Genomic DNA, 22,634 nt, shown 5'->3' on the forward strand with positions numbered 1-22,634 from the left:
ATGAATTTTCATGATTGCATGTGCGACGACAGCTGCAACGATAACGCGAACGTGAGATGCTCGTACTACATGCGTCGGAACGCGCCAGAAAAATAAACATCTTTACGACGAAAACACCAACGTTACAGCAGTCATCCGATACTTTTGCGACGATATTCGATAATATTCGATCATCCGACTGTTCCAAGGAAAAAAGGCTCACCGCGTCGAACGTTGAATATCTACAATCTCTGGGATTTGCGGTGCGACAATGACGGATATTTTAAATATCGAGGACGAGCCGATCTTTGACGATCGCATCGTCAAGATCGAGACTCACACGTACAATATGTTCGCCAACACGACGTTCGAATACAACGATGAGATAAGAATTCCTATACAACAACAGGATCTTTACGTTACCGCACGGAAGTTTTTTATAGAAGGAAAACTTATAATAAAGAAACCAGTTGCGGGATCTGATGTGACATTGGCAAATAATTGCGTCGCGTTCATGTTCGATGAGATTCGATACGAGCTCGACGGTGTGGAAATTGATCGAAACAGAAACGTCGGAATAACCAGCACCCTCAAGAACTATGTAACTATGTCAGCCGCCAGAAGCGTAATCGCGAGGAACGCCGGCTGGGATCCGTGGAATCCTCCGAACAAATACTTTAATTTTTGCGTACCGCTCAACATGCTGTTGGGATTTTGTGAAGATTACAGACGCGTGGTGATCAACGCTCGCCATGAGCTGATTTTAATACGCGCGCGTAACGATAACAATTGTCTGATGGGAAGTTCAGAATCGGAGCCGAAGATTAAATTACTCAAAGTTCAGTGGCGAATGCCGCACGTGTTACTGAACGAAATAAATAAACTGTCGATGCTGCGTGCTCTGGAAAGCGGGCGATACCTCAGCATGGCATTTCGCTCTTGGGATCTATACCAGTATCCTTTATTGCAAAGCACAACCAAACATTCGTGGGCCATCAAGACCGTTACTCAGCTCGAGAAGCCTCGATACGTCGTTTTCGCTCTGCAGGCTGGTCGGAAGAATAACATGTCTGAAAACATGAGTCGATTCGATTATTGCAAATTAATCAACGCAAAACTCTATTTGAACTCGGAATGTTATCCGTACGATGATCTGAATCTGGATTTCGATAAAAATAAATGGTCGATTCTGTACGAGACATATGCACATTTCTGTAAAAACTATTACGGATATGATTATCTCGAGTCGAATCAATCCGTCACCATGTTTCGACATAATGGTCCACTTGTGATTATCGATTGCTCTCGACAAAACGAATCGATCAAGAGCGCAACCGTGGACGTACGCTTAGAATTTGAATGCAGAGAAAATGTACCCGTGAACACTACCGCGTACTGTCTCATTATACACGATCGTGTGATTCAGTACAACTCTTGACCAACGTTGTGCGCAAAATTACCTAAGTGCGGCGCCACTTTTTCTCCAAAACAGGATGATATAAAAATTTATAACGCGTCGAGACGGATCACAATATTCTCAACGACATCTGTCATGTCTGTACCAACGTTCGTGGACCTGCAAGGTTTCATCGTTGGTGAAGAATTTATCGTTTAAGAATTTGCCTCTCTCAAAGATGGATTTGAACTCACCCACTACATATTTACACCCACCTATCCATGGGAATACCTTACCAAGGCAGAAAGACGTCAGGTGGCGTGGTTGAAAGTGAATCATCACGGAATACCATGGGATGGATTGATTCCGCACAGCATGGCTAGAGATTTAATTACCAAGGCAGTGATGGGTACAACTGCAACCGATGTTAAAATTGTCGTGTACGTAAAAGGATGTGAGAAACGAGAATGGCTGCATGACTTACTCCTGGACGAGGCGAAAGAGGAAGCTAATGTCGAAAATATCGAAGTGCATTACGAAGACATAAAACCTCTAAACAAGTTGGACATTACGTACACCTTACGTTGTTGAAATCATGTGAACAATTGCGCTTTACAGAATGTATTTAAACTGTTTAACTGGTGGTCTAGCAATAAAAAATAATTTTTTATGTGCATTTTTTAATATTTCTATTACCCCCGTTTATATTTCCTCTTTTCCGTTTTATTAATTAAAATAGTTTTTTAAGTTAGGATAAATGATAGGAAAAAATAATTCTAAAACGTTTATAGAAATACATATTTATTTATTATTCAAAGCATCATATACAATATTGTCTGATGCATAAACCATTAGTTCGCAGTCTACGAGCGAAGTTTTTACACATATTTCATCTAATAGCTTTACAGCATCGCACTTATTATTAATATTATTTCGCTGCAAGCAGTTTACAAATCGATTATATTTTTCTTTCACTACAAACATATCCCGCGACAATTTAAAGTATACATTATTGATGACATCTTCAAGATTTAGTAAAAATTGCACGGTCAAAGGTTTCATATACAAGGCTTTGTTATTTAATGTAAATTTTACGACACTCCCGTTATGTAATTTGACGAGTTCTATAAGAAGATTATCAATCCACAGCGATGTAACGGTGGTTGACTGCAGGAGTCGCTCAATATCCATGCGTTTCTCGATCATTATTATCCATACGTCACGTGACAGCGGTATCTGATTGCCTTTGTTGTCACCAAGAATCATCTCCACAAAAGGTTCAAGTCCCACACTGACTCCGATATCCAAATATTTGTAGGCAGTGACGGTTAAAGCAAATCGCCTTCCCAGGATGCGAGGAGTATAGCGTGGCTGTGATAATGTTCTGTAAAAAGAATATATCAAGTTATAGAAAAATATAGAAAATATATATGATTTAAATACATAGGAGATTTTTTTAATTAAAAATACTTACGATTTATCGCACCCATCATTCTGTTGGATCGGAACGTAATAGTTCATCTCGTACGTTTCTTTCTTCAGAAGCTTCACAATCTGACTTCCATCAATTAACTGTTGCGGTAACGTTGTTGAAGCTTTACCGTTCGTATTCCACTAATTGACTTATGCAATAACGTTGTCGGGGGCTTTTTTTGTCATTATCCCCTCCACAAAATATCTCATTTTTTATCCTCCTCTACAAAATATCTAATTTTTATCCCCTCCACAAATATCTAATTTTTAACACGTTCACTGCCGATTCATTATCTAGAAATTTAAGCTGTCGACGGTTCGGCGCTCCGTGAGATAAAAAATTTGTTTATAACAAGCAGCTACCAGATATGGTTAACGTTATTTGTTTATAGCTTCGAAGAGCTGCCGAATAAATTTATCAGCTGCCGATGATTCGGCGCTCCGTGCGATAAATATTCTTAGAAATTTGTTATTGTTTATATCAGGTTGCAACTCGCATTTTATTTTACTTAGAAATGTTTATACTGATAAGTGACAGAAAGACCCATACCCATAGATAAAAATTGTTTATACCTAATTACTACCCTTAGCCGCAGGGTCTAATTGTTTATATTAGATTGCAGCTCGCATATAGTTTTACTTAGAAAGGTTTAAGTAATTGTTTATATCAGATTACAACTGAGATTACATAAATGTTTATACTGATAAGCGGTTATCGTCTGGTATTTGTTTATATCAGGTTACAACTAGCATGTTGTTTACATAAAAGTTTGTACTGATAAGCGGCTGGTATTTGTTTGTATCAGGTTACAACTGAGTTTATATAAAATGTTTATACTGATAAGCCTCTCCCCCCTTCCGTCATACCCCCCGCGACGTCACACCCCCGTGACGTCACCCCCCGTGATGTCATACCAACCCCCGTGACGTCATACCCCCCCCGTCACGTCATACCTCCCCGTGACGTCATACCCCCTCCCCGCAAATACACCCCCCCTCCCCCCCCTGAGATCCTCTGGGTCAGAACCACCCTTGTATTCCTACTTAAATTTATCAAGTTTATTAAATTTAGTTCAAGTATTTATATGTTTCATAAAATACTCGAACTCTAGTTCTAATATTTTTAATTAAACACATAAATAATTAAATTAAAAAAATTTAATCAAGTTGAAAAATGTTGTCAAGTTAACAACTTTTTTTTATGTGATACTATAATATGTAATTTTGTGTGTGTGTGTGTGTGTGTGTGTGTGTGTGTGTGTGTGTGTGTGTGTGTGTGTGTGTGTGTGTGTGTGTGTGTGTGTGTGTGGACGAAAGTAATTTGTAATCATATAATATAGTACAGTGTGCAAGATAGTTTTTCCGCGAATGTGAAATTTGCCGTCCGAGGCAAAACACTGAGTGTGGATATATATATTTTCACATTTTTGGAAAAGTCACCTTGCTCAAGATACGCACTGTATTTTTCGCAACTGATGCACGATTATCATGATTTAGCGAGTCTAAATGTCATGAAAAATCGCGTTTTCATCTATTGCGAACAATTATATATAATTTTATATGATTATATATGAATAATTTTTTGGAACGTGACAAGTAAAATAATAATTAAAAAATTGTTATTTTATAACAGTAAGTAAAATATTATATGTACACCGTAATGTACATTTTCTATTTATAATTATACTAAAAGGGAAAAAAGAAAAATAAACGCATTTAAATTTATATTAGTATTAATAGCTTTTCTAGATGTATCAATTAATTTTTATTTCACACACATACAAAAACATACTTGACCTTCTTAACTTTATGTATCAGTTAAACTTTAAACCCAGATTTTGCTAATCAATTTACAGAAAACTGAAGCGAAGAAAAAAAATTACAATGGAAATGAGAATTATATTGGAAATAAGAATGATTTTTTACAGAATTAAGTTTGTTTAGTAAGCAAGTTTGCCGGAAGCAAGGGATAGCAATAACGAAAAGAAATTAATAAGTTACTTTGAAATCTCAGTAGAATTAAAATCTATTTATTGTTAGTAGGATTAATAATCAGAGCAAAACAATCACAAAATGTAGATATAAGGTAATAATTATTAACTGAATAATAGTAAACACTACAAATTAATAATTTTGTTAATGACAGACTATCTTAACATATATATATATATATATCTTAGAACAAAGAAATAGTCATTAGCAAAATGGTTAAAAAATGTGATAGAGTAATCAACAGAAATATCACAGAATTAAACAATAAATGTGTTACGCAAACTTATTGATAATGAGAACATAGATTAATAATTAATACGAAGACTAGTAACAACACTAGAATTATTAAAAAAAAAAAAATCGCACAGATGCGTGAGTATGCAAACAAAATAAATAACGCTAAATATTATATACAAAAAAATGAATAAAATTATAATCACTTTGGTATGCAGTAAAAAAATTATAACAAAACGTAAATTGTTCTTATACTAATTAAAGTTAGAGTACAAAGAATAAAAACAAGCAATCAACTTATGACGCATGTGCACATTGACCTTCAGTCGAAACTTTTGAATAGAATAATGTAATGTTTGTTTGAACGTCTCTCGTTAACTGTAAAGAATGCAAGAAATCTCAGTATGAGATGACGATGGTAGTGAAATAGAAAGAAGTAAGAACCTCTGAGACGAGCTCTGTCCCGTCGGGTAGCTGTCGTACTACCATCAATACAGGATGAAAAATCAAACTCAAGAGCTCTGAATACTTTCTGCACCGGCCTTGCGTACCTGATACCGAATAGATGCAATCCCGAATAGATGCGTCATATGCCAAATGTTATGCACATGTATGGCCCGCCGTTTTACTTTTAACTAAATAATAAAAAATATTCTATTCAATATTAAAGTTTTAAAAATTAATTCGATGAATTAAAATTATGTCTGAACATAACAATAAATCCGATCTTTTAATAGAATATTTTTAATCCGAATAGAATATTTTTTATGCCATTAAAAAGTAAAACAACGTACCACACACATGTGTCTCTAAGTTTCAAACAATTTCATTGCATATTACTTATGGTTAAAAATTCGGAATATTATGTATGTAATAATTGTATGCAGTACGTAATATTGTTAAGTTTTAGAAGTACGCATTTATGTTCTATTTCTGTAACTTGAAATGTGCGACGGTATTTGTTTATATTAACCTGATATAAACCAACAAAAGACGATTCACAAGGATATTTAAAAACGTCTTTTTTACTAGAGAATAATTTTCCTTTTAATAATATTTTTTCTTGGTTTGAGACTTTATCTTGTAATGAGGATATTTCGTCAATTTGGATGATATTGCCATTTTTAAGTTGCACGACGTTGTTTGGAGAAATATTTTGAATAATCATGTTATTCCATGTTATACTTGTATATGTTTTTTTTGTCTTATTATTAAAATCTGAGTTATATTGTACATTGTCTCTTACAGGCATAATTTGGTGAACTTGTATGTCTGTATTTAAAGTTAATTCTCTTAGATGATTTGCAACTTGATTTAGAGGAACGTTTGGCGAGCGTACTAGTTTCTTCAAAGTCATTAAAAAATTTTCAAAAGGAAAAGCCGATAATAAATTTAGTGAACATCCCATGTTAATTACGTCATCTGTTATATGAATTAAATTATGAAAATTTATACTTTGTATACAAGGATCATAATATTTCGGCAACAAACGGAAAAATAATATTAAGAGTTCCTTCGCTTTTTTCTGCATTTGGTACTGCTAAATTATTATTACATAATATTCGACATGCAACGTATAGAAGACAAAAGTGCTTATATTTGTTAGTTGGAAGAACATGACGAAGTACTAAGACACTGCAATATAAAAGGAAGAAACGAAATTGCGTCGCTTTCCAATTTTTGATATCAAAGATATCAAAAACTTTTCTTTGAAATTCTGCAGGAATTTGACCAGATAAACTACAGAGTAAATTACGTAATAACAACCGATTTCGTGGACCAATTCCACCGGCCTTTGAACCACCGTATAATATATTGTTTAATAATGTTTTTGTAATACCGAGAAATAGAAGATGCATTGAATCAAGAAAAACTGATTGCACTGGATCAAAGTCTGGTATTCTTAATAAGGGGGAGATCTCTTTATCAAGATGACGTTCAGGCCGGCTACGCATTTCGAATGAAGATTTAATGCGTTTTTCACAAGTAGTTTTCGGATATACACGTTTGTTCTTACCAACTGTTTTACCTTTAACAGAACAGTGTTCACACGCATAAAATGCTACGTGTGAGTTGACGCATTTAAGAAATGCCCTAGCCGCCGTATCGCATACAAAACCTAACACTTTAATTTTGTACGTTTTATTTGACAATGTAATTTTATTTGATGTTAAACTTAATACTTCTTTTATAAAGTCATCCAAGAATTCCGTGGGTGACTTCGGTTTGGATTCTCCGTGATAAATACCTACAACTTGCGGTTTTGAAACGTAATTTTTGTTATGTAACATAATTAATATAGGCCAAAACTGTTGCCTTGAATTTTTAAAAATCTGTACACCGTCGATGTTAACCAAGATTTCAATTGCATCTTCCATATATATTTCTGGATTTATCATTAATGCAAGAATTTCTTTTAAACCAAAATAGATATAAGTACCAAAAGCATCACTAGCACTTAACATAGGCTTTACTGCGTTTTTTGACTGTTTAGTGTGCAAAAATGTTGCAGCTGTTCTTGGAAATTCGTCATGTTCTGTTTTTAAAATACATAATAGTTCGGATAACATGTTGTTACAAAGATGTAAAATATGTTTCATAGACCAATGACGTATTTTCTGCTCGAAGGAAATGTTTGAATCCAATGTTTTAAAATTATTATCTTTTTCTACTTCCTCGTTAAAGTTTAATTGCTCAAACGAAGATGAAATAGAAAACAAGTTCTATTCAGATTGCTTGTTATACAGTTCACTTGTATTGTTTCCAAGTGTAACTTCAGATATAAATGTAATGTCTCCTTTGGAGACCAAATTATTTTTTGATAAACGCTCATCGTCTATGTTGTAATCATATACGTCTTTGGTACTATTATTATTTGATACTAACAGTGATGGTGATGACGATACTGATGATGATGAAATATGTAATCTGTTCTTTTTTAATATTCGGTACTTCTGAGTATAGTAATACTTTTTTTTCGGCATCTTCTCTGCAAAAATATATATAAGAACATCCTAAATTTTATACATATTCTGTAATTTACGTTCTGAAGTGAGAGGGTAGAGGATCAATATAAAGTCATGTAAAATTCGGTAAAAGTTTTAGTTAGAGTTAATTAAAACGTCTGAGCGAATGAGCACACGGGAAGCAATAGATTGGACATGACAGAGAAGAAATAACGGCTTTTATTTCTTAGATATTTTTAGCAATAGTAATCGATTATTGTGATCGTGTCAATCAATGCGCGACCATAACAAACGATGTTGATATAAATATCGTTATACGTTGCTTCACCTTTCGTTATCAGCTGATTTTTATTGTTGCTAGAAATGTCTGAGAATGAATATCTAAGCCATTTTTCTTCTTTTCGTGTCCAAACACTTTTCATGCGCTTATTCTCTTATATGTCTGAAGAGGTTACATGCGTCTAGCTGTGATGAAAATTAATGTTTTTAGGAAATTTTTTAGATGGTAAAATGGTCTATTGTAAAAAAGAAACAAAGTATGAATAGCACATGATTTAGTGATTCTATATGTACAAGAAAAAATTTATTTACTATTTTTTATATTGAATTATTTCAGTTTTATAAAAAAAAATTATTAATTCTATATTAATATCTTCAATTCTTGCAATAAATATTGATATATTACTAAAAAAAAAAAGATTTTTTTAAATAAAAAAAACTTTTTTATTTTATTTATTTTATTTTATTTATATTATATTACATAAAAATTATTTAAGTTATTAAAACAATTATTTTTTTATTAAAAAAAATTTTTTTTAATAAAAATTTACAATTTTTTAAATAAATACAAACATTTTTTAGTTAAGTAAAATATTTTCTTAATTTAATTTGAAATATTATAGTATAAGAAAATTCTATACTTTAATTTTACATTTTCTTTTTTTAATTTAAACTAAATAATGTAATCTTCGGTATCTGAGCATAATATCTTAGGTTACATTTGATTAACAATTGTTAACTGTTTGCATGGCAAAATACAAATTTTTTAAACGTTAAATAAAATATGTAGTAAAACTTACTTTAAATTCCACAGCAACTTTTGTTAAATTTTCCCCTCTTTCTAAAGCTTTAACAACAGCCTCTTTTGTATCTAAAGCATATGATCTCTTTATTTCAGGACGAAGGGTCTGATAACTCTCTTTTTACCAAAGCAGAAAAGAATAATAAGATAACAACTCAATCGATTATTATGCGCGTTTTAAACACAACACAAAACGGACTCGCCACTAACCTCTTGCACATCACAATATCACACGCAATATTCCTGCGGAACCACAAAACTTGCCGCCGACTACTTTTCGAAAGTTCTCGGCTCTACGCAACTTTTCTTACAGGGGCACCCGCACACGCCGCGCACACATATTAGCAGCAGCAACGAACACGCGACCAAGCCGGCCGGGCCCGGGACCTCGCGATATGTGCAAATCGTTAATGCGCATCCGCGTACATTCACGACGTCATTGTCATAAAGCCGTCATTGGCATGGTACCGTAACTGTATTGGCCAGGTACTGTTCTGGTACAGATACACGGAAAAGTTTTTTACTGTTTTCCAGTACCGGTATGGAACCGTAACTATATTGGATAGGTACTGTTTCGGTACAGATACGCGATACTCTCTTTTATCGTTTCCTGTACCGGTATGGTACCGTTTCTGTAATGGCGGCCTGAGACTGCTTCGGTTCAAAGAGGCAAAGTCTTTTATTGTTTTTCCGTACTGGCATGGTACCATAACCGTATTGACCAGGTATTGTTTTGGTATAGATATACAGAAAAGTCTTTTTCTGTTTCTCCGTACCGGCATGATACCGTAACTGTATTGGCAAGGTACTGTTTTGGTACAGATATACAGAAAAGTCTTTTTGTTTTTCCGTACCGGCATGGTATCGTAACTGTATTAGCAAGGTACTGTTTTGGTACAGATATACAGAAAAGTCTTTTCCTATTTCTCCGTACTGGCATGGTACCGTAACTGTATTGGCAAGGTACTGTTTTGGTACAGATATACAGAAAAGTCTTTTTCTGTTTCTCCGTACTGACATGGTACCGTAACTATACTGGCCAGGTACTGTTTTGGTACAAATACGCGGTACTCTCATTTACTGTTTTTTTATACCGGCATAGTACCGTAATTGCACTGGCTAGGTACTGTGTCGGTACAGATACGTGGTACTCTCATTTACTGTTTCTTTATACCGGCATGGTACCGTAATTGCACTGGCCAGCTACTATTTCGGTACAGATACGCGGTACTCTCATTTACTATTTTTCTGTACCGGCATGGTACTATAACTGTACTGGCCAAGTACTGTTTCGATACCTATGTGCAGTACCTTAGATAACGGGTCAGTACCATAAATGTAATATTTTAATACTGGACCAGCATTGGACCAGTACTGAAATGTGACATCCATTTTTTGGTACTGGATCGGTATTGCGCCAGTATTCAGTACCTTTTGCCAGTATGAGACACCAGCCTGGGATGTTACACTCTTTGTCATAACATATAGAAAAATGTCCCCTGTTGATGTGACGATTTCACAATAGTGTTGCGCTTCTTGCGTCGCGCTCTCGCATTCGCCAGCTCTACAAACTCTGTACACAATTGCGCACTCCCGTGCGCACGAAATAGGATAGCACGCTTTCTTAAAAGAACGGAATTTATTCAAAACACTCCGATACACAAGCTTGACAGCTCGAGAACCGACATAAACAACAATACGACAACGCTCTTCCCCATAGCAACCAGCTGACTCGCGCGGCCGAGCGACGCGTGCAGTACGCATGCAATAATAGATTAGGCGTGATGCGTCTTCTACGATAATTATGCTTAGAGATTAACGTTCAACATCACATATTGTCAATACAACTCTAAGTTTTTTTTCATGACGATAGAAAACTTAGAATTTCTTCTATCTTTAATTGCATTATTAATTACGTCAGATTTTCAGTGATTTATTTATGTAAAATAGAAACACAAAAATCTAATTGATTTCTATTTTATAATCCATCTCTAAATCAAAAAGAACAAATTTAAAGAAATGATATCATTTTCTATCGTTCTCGCATTTTCTGTTAAAAAAGTTTGTTGCATCATTTTGATTAAATATGAAGAAATATTTATGAATATATTGTGTAAGAGAAAAAACATAACAATGAGAGAACTCGATGTAGCAAATATTTTAATAGACGAATAAAAAAAAACTTTTAATTTGAGAATCAATCGTGAATTTACGATAATGATTTTACGAATGAATTTACGAATGTTTTATCAATGTTTTCATCAAGGATTTATTAGTACGATACAATTCGATAAGAAACAAAGTTAGAAATGTATGATACTGTAAATAAGATATTTATGAAAAAGAAAAAATCTATCGTGAATGTACGAAAAATTGTTATTAATTTACTTATTCACAATTACGATAGAAATTAGATTATTTGTAGATTCCATAAGTTTCTATCGCTTTCTCTTTTTCGACTTTCTTAATCACAGGAGTTTATTAGGGTTTTAATTTGTCCTATCATTGCTAACTCCTAATTTTGTCAAGTAATCGTGAATGTGCGTAGCTGCCATCGCTACGAATCCAGACGCGGTGCGGCGGGACGTGAGAAAGCACAGGCAGCGGCGCCGCTTCTCCTCCTTCCCCTCGCCACCGGCAGCCAATGCTTCACACAGTGGGCCGCGCTACGCCGCTAACTCGAGCGGCTCGGCTCTTCCTACGGCGCGCTCTCATTCGCACAATTTGAAAAATTAATTTCTCGATTATTTGTAGACCTAAGCCAAGACAATATTGGATCTTTATGTTCATCTCGATCCCTTCTACCTTTTTGCGAGTAATGGTGCACGTGCGTTGGGACACCCTGTATAGAAATCACTTATTCTTTACTTAAAATATAAAAGAATATATCACCTTGAAAACATTATTTATTGCACTTAAATACACATATAAATGCAGTTAAATACACATATAAATTATTACATATTATAGAACATATAAACATAACCATACAATTTAGCACAGTTTTATTATATAGCAAGAATTTGTAAGCTGTGGTATTGTTGTAACAAACTTTGGTCCAGCAGAAGGTGTAATATGTAATTAGTTCTTTAAATTTTGGATCTTTCTGGATAAGTCATATGAAATCAGAATTAAAGATAAAAACAATGTATTATAACATTTAATATAGTAATAAACTTTGTTAAAAAGTATAGAGAGATCGATATGAGTATACAAGATCGATATGTAAAAACATTTCAAAATGCATATTACCTGTAGTTTTTTATAAGGCTCTTTTGGAGTTCTATATAATAACCATTCAATTTTTCTTTTGTGATGTTAAATCCTGAATGTTTTTAATATTTCCTGTAACGTTTCATGTTAACAATTTGATTGATGTATAAAATGTCCTTATTTCACACACATACAAAATTGGAATTTATTATATTGATATAATAATGAAATTTTTGCCACTTGTATATTTTATTTTAAATTTAAATGATCTAAATAAATTAAAGGAAACTTTATTATAAGCGGTTCTCCTACATCACGATACTTTCAACGTTTTTTCATGTAGTTCATGGTGTTAATACAATCATAATCACATCTCCTCTAACACCTATAGTGTTTTATCCATCTGTTTCATCCTCAATACCAGTGCACATTATAATAAAGTATTTATTAAAGATTATTCAATTTAAGTTATTCAGAGTATCTACAAACAGCAATACCTTTAAATTTTTAATTAAATTAATAGGAATGTACATTGATAAAAACCTGCACAAACAATGTAATATTCAGATTAAAAAATACACATTTTTATGCGTGAATTTTCAAAATGTCAAATTAATTTTTATTTGAAATTATTTAGTAGGAATAGGAGGGTGGTTCTGACTACGGGGCTCCGAGGGGGGGTGAGAGGCGGGGGGGTATTTGCGGGGAGGGGTATGACGTCACGCGGGGGAGGGGGGATGACGTCACACAAACGGGTGCCGCCGCTTATCAGTATAAACATTTATGTAAACAACATGCTAGTTGTAACCTGATATAAACAAATACCGGTCGGTAGCCGCTTATCAGTATAAACATTTATGTAAACTACAAGTCAGTTGTAACTAGATATAAACAATAACTTGCCGGTCACCGCTTATCAGTATAAACATTTCTAAGAAAAATAATATGCGAGTTGCAACTTGATATAAACAATTAGGCCCTGCGGCTAGAAGTAGTTATTAGGTATAAACAATTTTTATCTATGGGTCTTTCTATCGCTTATCAGTATAAACATTTTTTAAGTAAAATAATATGCGAGTTGCAACTTGATATAAACGAATTTCTAAAAATATTTATCGTACGGAGCGCCGAATCGTCGGCAGCTGATAAATTTATTCGACAGCTCTTGGAATAGCTATAAACAAAAATCGCTGACCATATCCGGTAGCGGTTTGTTATAAACAAATTTTTTCGCGACAAGGAGCGCCGAACCGTCGGCAGCTTAAATTTCTAGATAATGAATCGGTAGTGAGTGCGTTAAAATTAGATATTTGTGGAGGGGATAAAAATTAGATATTTTGTGGAGGGGATAAAAATTAGATTTTTTGTGGAGGGGGATAAAAAAAGGGGGTATTTCGTGGAGGGGATAATAATATAAAAAAGAGCTCCCGACATCGTTATTGCATCAGTCAAATAGTGGAATACGAACGGTAAAGCTTTAACAACGTTACCGCAGCAGTTGATTGGTGGAAGTCAGATTGTGAAGCTTCTGAAGAAAGAAACGTACGAGATGAACTATTACGTTCCGATCCAACAGAATGACGGGTGCGATAAATCGTAAGTATTTTTAATTAAATTAAAATCTATATATTTAAATCCTATATATTTTCTATATTTTTCTATAACTTGATATATTCTTTTTGCAGAACATTATCGCAGCCGCGCTATACTCCTCGCATCCTGGGAAGGCGATTCGCTTTAACCGCCACTGCCTACAAATATTTGGATATCGGAGTCAGTGTGGGACGTGAACCTTTTGTGGAGATAATTCTTGGTGACAACAAAAGCAATCAGATACAGCTGTCACGTGATACCTGGGTAATAATGATCGAGAAACGCATGGATATTGAGCGACTCCTGCAGTCAACCACCGTTACATCGCTGTGGATTGATAATCTTCTTATAGAACTCGTCAAATTACATAACGGGAGTGTCGTAAAATTTACATTAAATAACAAAGCCTTGTATATGAAACCTTTGACCGTGCAATTTTTACTAAATTTTGAAGATGTCGTCAATAATGTATACTTTAAATTGTCGCGGGATATGTTTGTAGTGAAAGAAAAATATAATCGATTTGTAAACTGCTTGCAGCGAAATAACATTAATAATAAGTGCGATGCTGTAAAGCTATTAGATGAAATATGTGTAAAAACTTCGCTCATAGATTGCGAACTGATGGTTTATGCATCAGACAATATTGTATATGATGCTTTGAATAATAAATAAATATGTATTTGTATAAACGTTTTAGAATTATTTTTTCCTACTAATTATCCGAACTTAAAAACTATTTTAATTAATAAATGGGGAAGACGAAATATAAACGGGTAATGGAAATATAAAAAATACACAACACATAAAAAATTATTTTTTATTGCTAGACCACCAATTAAACAGTTTAAATACATTCTGTAAAGCGCAATTGTTCACATGATTCCGACAACGTAAGGTGTACGTAATGTCCAACTTATTTAGAGGTTTTATGTCTTCGTAATGCACCTCGATATTTTCAACATTAGCTTCCTCTTTCGCCTCGTCCAGGAGTAAGTCCTGCAGCCATTCTCGTTTCTCGCATCCCTTTACGTACACGACAATTTCATCATTGGTTGCAGTTGTACCCATCACTGCCTTTGTAATTAAATCTCTAGCCATGCTGTGCGGAATCAATCCATCCTCCCATGATATTCCGTGATGATTCACTTTCAACCACGCCACCTGACGTCTTTCTGCCTTGGTAAGGTATTCTCATGAATAGGTGGGTGTAAACATGTAGTGGGTGAGTTCAAATCCATCTTTGAGAGAGGCAAATTCCTTAACGATAAATTCTCCACGATGAAACCTTGCAGATCCACGAATGTTGGTACAGACATGACAGCTGTCGTTGAGAATACTGTGATCCGTCTCGACGCGTTATGAATTTTTATATCATCTTGATACTGTTTTGGAGAAAAAGTGGCGCCGCACTTAGGTAATTTTGCGCACAACGTTGGTCAACGGGTTGTACTGAATCACACGATCGTGTATAATGAGACAGTACGCGGTAGTGTTCGCGGGCACGTTTTCTCTGCATTCAAATTCTAAGCGTACGTCCACGGTTGCGCTCTTGATCGATTCGTTTTGTCGAGAGCAATCGATAATCACGAATGGACCATTATGTCGAAACATGGTGACGGATTGATTCGGCTCGAGATAATCATATCCGTAATAGTTTTTACAGAAATGTGCGTACGTATCGTACAGAATCGATCATTTATTTTTATCAAAATCTAGATTCAAATCATCGTACGGATAACATTCCGAGTTTAAATAGAGTTTTGCGTTGATTAATTTGCAATGATCGAATCGACTCATGTTTTCAGACATGTTATTCTTCCGACCAGCCTGCAGAGCGAAAACGACGTATCGAGGCTTCTCGAGCTGAGTAGCGGTCTTGATGGCCCACGAATGTTTGGTTGTGCTTTGCAATAAAGGATACTCATATAGATCCCAAGAACGAAATGCCATGCTGAGGTATCGCCCGCTTTCTAGCGCACGCAGCATCGACAGTTTATTTATCTCGTTCAGTAACACATGCGGCATTCGCCACTGAACTTTAAGTAATTCAATCTTCGGCTCCAATTCTGAACTTCCCATCAGACAATTGTTATCGTTACGCGCGCGTATTAAAATCAGCTCATGGCGAGGGTTGATCACCACGCGTCTGTAATCTTCACAAAATCCCAACAGCATGTTGAGCGGTACGCAAAAATTAAAGTATCCGTTCGGAGGATTCCACGGATCCCAGCCGGCGTTTCTCGCGATTACGCTTCTGGCAGCTGACATAGTTACATAGTTCTTGAGGGTGCTGGTTATTCCGATTCGGTTTCTGTTTCGATCAATCTCCACACCGTCGAGCTCGTATCGAATCTCATCGAACATGAACGCGATGCAATTATTTGCCAATGTCACATCAGATCCCGCAACTGGTTTCTTTATTATAAGTTTTCCTTCAATGTATAAAAAAACTTTCGTACGGTAACGTGTAAAGATCCTGTTGTTGTATAGGAATTCTTATCTCATCGTTGTATTCAAACGTCGTGTTGGCGAACGGATTGTACGTGTGAGTCTCGATCTTGACGATGCGATCGTCAAAGATCGGCTCGTCCTCGATATTTAAAATATCCGTCATTGTCGCACAGCAAATCCCAGAGATTGTAGATATTCAACGTTCGACGCGGTGAGCCTCTTTTTCTTGGAACAGTCGGATGATCGAATATTATCGAATGTCGTCGCAAAAGTATCGGATGACTGCTGTAACGTTGGTGTTTTCGTCGTAAAGATGTTTATTTTTCTAGCGCGTTCCGACGCGTTTAGTACGAGCATCTCACGTTCGCGTTATCGTTGCAGCCGTCGTCGCACATGCAATCTGACGGTAATTTCTTCTCCTCGAAAATCGAGCAATCGTCCGTTCTGGTCAACCACGCGTATCGTCAGATTCGTAACGCTCCGCACGATGATCAGCAGGTAAATGATCTGCGACGGCCTTTCCGAGATCTTATATCCAGGTGGCACGTTCGGTGAAAACTCGTGTATCGCGTGCACGCTTTTGTCGTTGCTGTACGCGCCCGCGGTCACGTTGCACTCTACGCGGATAATGTTTACATTCATTATGTTGATCGACACGTCTGACTCATGCCATATTTGCGGTTCTAGTATACGCTTCGATGTGAATCCCAGGAGCGAGCCGATGTTGTTTGGTTTGCCAAAATTTATTTTGTGTGCGCATCTGATCTCGCATCTCATCGTATTATAGTTTGCGCGGATCGTTATCGGATCTTTATCCCCGCCATTACTGCCTTCAGTCGTGACATCACGTCGCGGACGTATTTGCGAAATCTCACGTTTCAAAAACTCATTAATGGCATGCAACTCGTACGATCCCTCGGGAATCGTAATCTCCGCGTTGTTTTTGCCAAAGTAAAATTTATTGTTGGAAGCATTCACGTTCGGTATCGTGTTATATGTTTCAAAGATCGCTAAACCGAGCTCGTAATTGTCGTCGCTCAAATCTATAGCCGGAGAGTAGCTTGCCGCGAGAATGCTGCTTTTGCCGCTCAGCGTAAATGTCAGCGACATGTTTGAACGAATACTGAGATTAAACAGCGCAACGTCGGTCTTTAAATCGAGTGTAAAAATAGCAGACAAAGTTGTCCGCAATTCCTTTGATCGTAAGTTTGATACGACGTTCGATTGTACTCTATCTTTGTCACATCGTCCCCAAAATATCATACGAGTTCTCTGGGTGGCCGCAGATTGCCGAAACTGTCGAAATACGCTACGTGATTTCTCCTCTTTACGTACGCTACCCAGTGAGTACCGTGACCCTCCGCATCGTCCAGATTTACCATACCGCTCTCATTTTGACGCGCACCGCTCGTCGGTAGCGCGTTACGCATAAACACTCCTCTGAAATACGGGATACACAATCGTTTTGCCAATTGAAGTAGTTGCATGTTCGTCGTCACACCCGCGGGTATTCTTAACGCCTCTTTGACATATTTTTTCGTTTCGCTTTTACACCTTTTCCGTACTTGTACGGGGCGAGGTACAGCCCTCGTCCGCCTCTGTACGGGGCGAGATACACTCCGCGCCCTTCCATCGCGCGATTGTGACGTTGCAGCTCCTCGAGCTGACGTCGTGCAGCTTTGCTGTCGTTTACCACCTTTGTCACACCGGCCACGCCGCCGATCAATGATCCGAGCGCGCCCAACATCGGTAAAATTGGTAACATGCCGCCTCGTCTGGCTGTCAGAAGTATACGTTTTTTTTTCGTTACCTTTTTTTCTTCTTCATACCCATACCTATCTTTGTCTTGTCTTTCATGGCTGCCCAGACGGCAGCAGCGGCTGCTCTTTCTCCGAGAGCCGAGTCTTTCGCGATTACGCGTTTTCATGCTTTCGCAGCGAGTATCTCGTCCGCCGCGTGTCTGTCGGCGAGCTCGTTGCTCCGAGAATACGCAATGTCGTGTTCGCGGCACGCTGTGTCCAGCGGATTTATACCTCTATCGCCTTTAACTAATCATTTTTCCAAGTGGGTTCCCGGTCCGCAAAATTGATAACCGAGGATATGTAGCTCGAAGGGAAGCGCGTTTATCACGCGATTCAAAAGATGACCGCAGCCGCTTTTTACCTTTGCGACAGCTGGCATTCGCTACAATTCTTGATCAACGGCGCGGGTCCGTCGATGTGCGTTTGCTGCCACGGCTGATTATAATGTTCGTTGCAGCGACGATATTGCTGAACTTCGAAATCAACCTTTATATTTTCCGGAAGCTTGTCCCACACGTGTTCGATATAGTTGGCGCACTCGCGTTTCAGAACGATCTTTGGTACGAATTGTAATTGTTCAGCGCTCAAATTTATAATATCAGAGGGATGTGACAGTATGAGATACATATTTGCTACTGAGAGATGTGCGATTTTGCATGCATATAAATAGTTTGGCGAGGTTTTTGTTGCCTAGTAATTTTTTATTACTTGCTCTAAAAAACAGTGCGAGTACTATTATGAAAAATAGTTTTCAAGCCACGAGTGAATCGTCAAAGGGCGATAGTTTACTCGAGCATCGACGATAGGCTCAAGTGGCATCTCCACAGCGTGGGGATAAGTACCAAAATCATAAACAATGCCTTCGAAGCCGGACTGCACCATCAGTTTGAGTTTCAACTGTGAAGCATTCACTCGTAGACACTGGTTAGAAAATTAAAAATGTGGTCGTCAAATAAAACGGCACGGATTGTAAGTATTTTTATATCATTTTGATTTTTATATTATATATATAATTTTGTACTAATTTATATTAATATATTTTTTACAGTGTTTATCTAAACCGGAAACAAGGCTAAGGCTGCCCAACATGCCATCGTTGGGCTTTATTCATATAAGAAGCCGGCAGGCGCTGCGCATAGCGCAGCGCTACCCTGATACATTTCCACGCCTCAACAGAAATGCCTACGTGCCCTTACCAGCGAACATCGTAAGTAACCCTTTTTCTACAAATACATTGTGTTTTTTTTTATAATTGATAATTTTATATTTATACATGTATTTTTCAGTGTTATTATATGTTATTATATATGTAATTTTATTGAATCATTATTTGTTTCAGTGTTACCGTTGCGGAATCATAACCACACGCACGATCGTCCACGTCCGCGGTTACGTGGACGTGGCATACAATAAATTTAAAATACAAAGCAAGCGAGGCATGAATCAACTTTATAATAATTGGTTATGGCGCGAAAATGGAAAAGATGAGAACGAAGAGGAGGACGATTTGTTCGATCTGTTCGATTTGCGATATCTCTTTGGAGAAGAGAGAGTTGAAGAAATAGAGATGGAATGCGACTGGAAATACGACATGTTCGCGAAAAATTTAGTAAAATGGATTGATATGATTTACGATAGAAATTAAGAATTATATTTTTATAGATTAGCTTCATATTTTATATTTTATATTTTATATTTTATATTTTATATTTAACTACTTCTTTTATTTTGGATATATATCATTGTATAATTTTATTCATATTTTAAAATATATAAAATAGATATATCACATATATTTTTATTTATTCATCCCTCAATCATTTTATTTATCCTGCATGCTATCCTCTTTGGTCTCACTCGCGCGACCGTCGATATATTCCTTTTCTCACTGCATTCACACACACACACACACACACACACACTTTCTCTAGCACGCGTCTTCTTTCTCTACACACTGCGTTTACACACACTCGCGCATGCACACACGCACGTACACACACCTTCTCTAGCACGCGACCGTCGATATGCTTTTTTCTCTATACGCTGTGTTCACACATACATGCACATACTCACGCCTTCTCTAGCACTCATACACGTCTAACCGTCTTCTCTATTACGTATACACATGCGCAAGCGCCTTCTATAGCACGCACGCACAGGGGGCACGCATACGTTTCTTTCTCCGTACGCTGCGTTCCCACACACACGTCTTTCTCTAGCAAGCGCCTTCTGTAGCATGCACAGGGGACACGCATACGTTTCTTTCACATGTACAAAGGCGCATTCCCATAGAGCGTACGCTGCACTCACACCTATAAATAGGACGTTCGATTCAGATATATAATCAGATTCAGAAAACATGAGATTCGTGCGACAACCTTTGACGATTTGCGTAACGAATTACGACGATAAATTACAATCGATGGAAGACGGCGGGGTGAGGCGTAAGCATGGTGCGATGCTGCCGAATACTATACGCGCCATTATTTGTGGTCCGTCAAATTGCGGTAAAACCAACGTTCTGATAAATTTGTTGGAATGTCCGCACGGTGTACATTTCGAGAACGTGTACGTTTACTCGATATCGCTACAACAGCCGAAATATCGGTGTCTGGAGAATTTGTTGTCGTCGATGGACGAGATCGGTTACTTTACGTTCTCCAATAACAGTGACGTCATTCCACCGAGCGAGGCGTGTCCAAACTCAATTTTCGTCTTCGATGACGTTGCGTGCGATAAGCAGGACGTCGTGAGAGAATATTTTTCAATGGGTAGACACTCGAACGTCGACTGCTTTTATCTCTGTCAGTCGTACGCGAGAATACCTAAACATCTTATACGCGACAACACCAACCTGCTGATCCTGTTTAAGCAGGACAGTACCAACTTGAAACACGTGTACAACGATCACGTAAACACCGACATGTCGTATGATGATTTTAGTGAATTATATCGCGATTGTTGGCAGCGTGATTATGGATTTTTGATGATAGACAAGGACAGTGCACTTGCTAACGGGCGATACAGAATAGGATTTAACGAGTTTGCAGTACCGCGGAACGGTTAGTCGATATTGATACCTTGTCGGGGTGAAACGTGCGATCAACACTCTCTGTTAACATGGCTGAAAACAAAGATATGCGTGAGCGTGAGAAAATCGCGAAGGAGTTTGAAAAAACGAGAGAATCGATTCGAAAGAAACATCGTGCTCTAAAAACCGGCAGGATCGAAGAGGATATCGCGACTAAGAGACACTTTGAACCGTTGATCGAACCGCTGCAAAAGATTATTGACAATTCTGGCGTACACGCGATAAAAGAGGAGCCGATCGATAACGTTTCGTTCACCCGTAAACGTGAGAAGGAAGAGGGGGAAGAATATGCCAGTAAGAGAAAACGGTCGAACGTCTCGTTCGATATCTCTGCGACACCGCAAAAATCTAATCATTTACAAATTTCAAACGACGTACCAATGATAACCTCCACACTGCGTCCCACAACCGTACAACCGATAGAATCGCTTAAAAATGTTTTCGAAACGACGGATGACTCGCTTGCGACGATTGTTCGAAATCAGTTACAGACGTCGCAAGGACGAAAAGCGTTGCAAGCTCAATTTGGTCCACTGGGTCAAAAATATGTCGTGACTGTCCTGAGCGGTAACCGAGAGAGCGATGTAAACATAGACAATATATACGGTGTTCGTCTCGAGACTAATGGAATGATGCTCGGTAATAAACATTTCGATGTGGACAACGAGGATAATATAATTATCGACAATGTACGTTACGCTGGTACACCTGGTCTTTACGAATTGATCTTCAAGAAAATCCCCACCGATGACATCTACACGGATGATGATTTACAAAAGTACAAAAGCATATTGTTTGCCACAAACGTGCATAGACGCAATTACGCCAAGGACAGTCAACTACGGAGCAACAGAGGATACAAGTACAAACACCTGATCGCACCGTTGATGTGGATCGAATCTACGCCGAAAAAGAAGAAATCTGGAAAGGGATTACCTCACGCTATGACGTTAAATGATAACGCGATCGATTACGTGCACTGGGACAATCCCAATGAACTAGTAGATCGTCTGCGATTACTCGAAGCATCGCGTCGAGCCGGTCACAACGCACACGACAACGAGATTCTGTCCATCATCGAGGAACTTCGCGAAGCGGGTCTTATTATAAATTAACCTGCCTAATCGCGAAACGTGTCAGTCGATTGATTGATGTCACTCATATCGTATCAAGATTAAAAACAATGAGTAATAACGAACGGCGAAAAGACGGTTACGAACGTTTAACGAACAATTTTGATCGGTTCCTGAATCAACAGCGGACGGTTCAGGAACGGTTGTCGGATAGCTATCGAACGGTGCAGGATCGCTATCAAACGACTCGGGAACGATTGTCGGACGGTTATCGAACGGTTGTAAAT

General features: G+C 37.4%; 3 protein-coding genes across 3 annotated transcripts; 2 read left to right on the top strand and 1 right to left on the bottom strand.

The window, feature by feature from the left end:
• Positions 1-250: 250 nt before the first annotated feature.
• LOC118647050 lies at positions 251-1,417 on the top strand. The gene has a single exon (XM_036291188.1). It carries the CDS (start codon positions 251-253, stop codon positions 1,415-1,417), a length of 1,167 nt encoding a protein of 388 aa, XP_036147081.1.
• A 12,451-nt stretch (positions 1,418-13,868) lies between these two features.
• LOC118647452 lies at positions 13,869-14,615 on the top strand. Its single transcript, XM_036292432.1, has 2 exons — positions 13,869-13,930; positions 14,020-14,615. The coding sequence occupies exons 1-2, from the start codon at positions 13,884-13,886 to the stop codon at positions 14,600-14,602; spliced, it is 630 nt and encodes a 209-aa protein (XP_036148325.1). The 5' UTR covers positions 13,869-13,883; the 3' UTR covers positions 14,603-14,615.
• A 1,007-nt stretch (positions 14,616-15,622) lies between these two features.
• On the bottom strand, positions 15,623-16,544 carry LOC118647051. The gene is made up of 2 exons (XM_036291189.1): positions 16,450-16,544; positions 15,623-16,406 (listed from the first exon to the last, which is right to left on the bottom strand). Exons 1-2 carry the CDS (start codon positions 16,542-16,544, stop codon positions 15,623-15,625), a joined length of 879 nt encoding a protein of 292 aa, XP_036147082.1.
• Between the last annotated feature and the right edge of the window lie 6,090 nt (positions 16,545-22,634).

Source organism: Monomorium pharaonis, chromosome 1 (genome assembly GCF_013373865.1).
Source record: "Monomorium pharaonis isolate MP-MQ-018 chromosome 1, ASM1337386v2, whole genome shotgun sequence".
Taxonomy (NCBI): domain Eukaryota; kingdom Metazoa; phylum Arthropoda; class Insecta; order Hymenoptera; family Formicidae; genus Monomorium; species Monomorium pharaonis.

Excerpts from the sequence above, each read along its gene's own strand:
- LOC118647050 (XM_036291188.1), top strand. The coding sequence starts at position 251 with ATGACGGATATTTTAAATATCGAGGACGAGCCGATCTTTGACGATCGC.
- LOC118647452 (XM_036292432.1), top strand. The coding sequence starts at position 13,884 with ATGAACTATTACGTTCCGATCCAACAGAATGACGGGTGCGATAAATC. Across the intron at positions 13,931-14,019 it reads AATGACGGGTGCGATAAATC|AACATTATCGCAGCCGCGCT; the intron begins GTAAGTATTTTT and ends TTCTTTTTGCAG.
- LOC118647051 (XM_036291189.1), bottom strand. The coding sequence starts at position 16,544 with ATGACGGATATTTTAAATATCGAGGACGAGCCGATCTTTGACGATCGC. Across the intron at positions 16,407-16,449 it reads AATCCGTTCGCCAACACGAC|GATCTTTACACGTTACCGTA; the intron begins GTTTGAATACAA and ends ATACAACAACAG.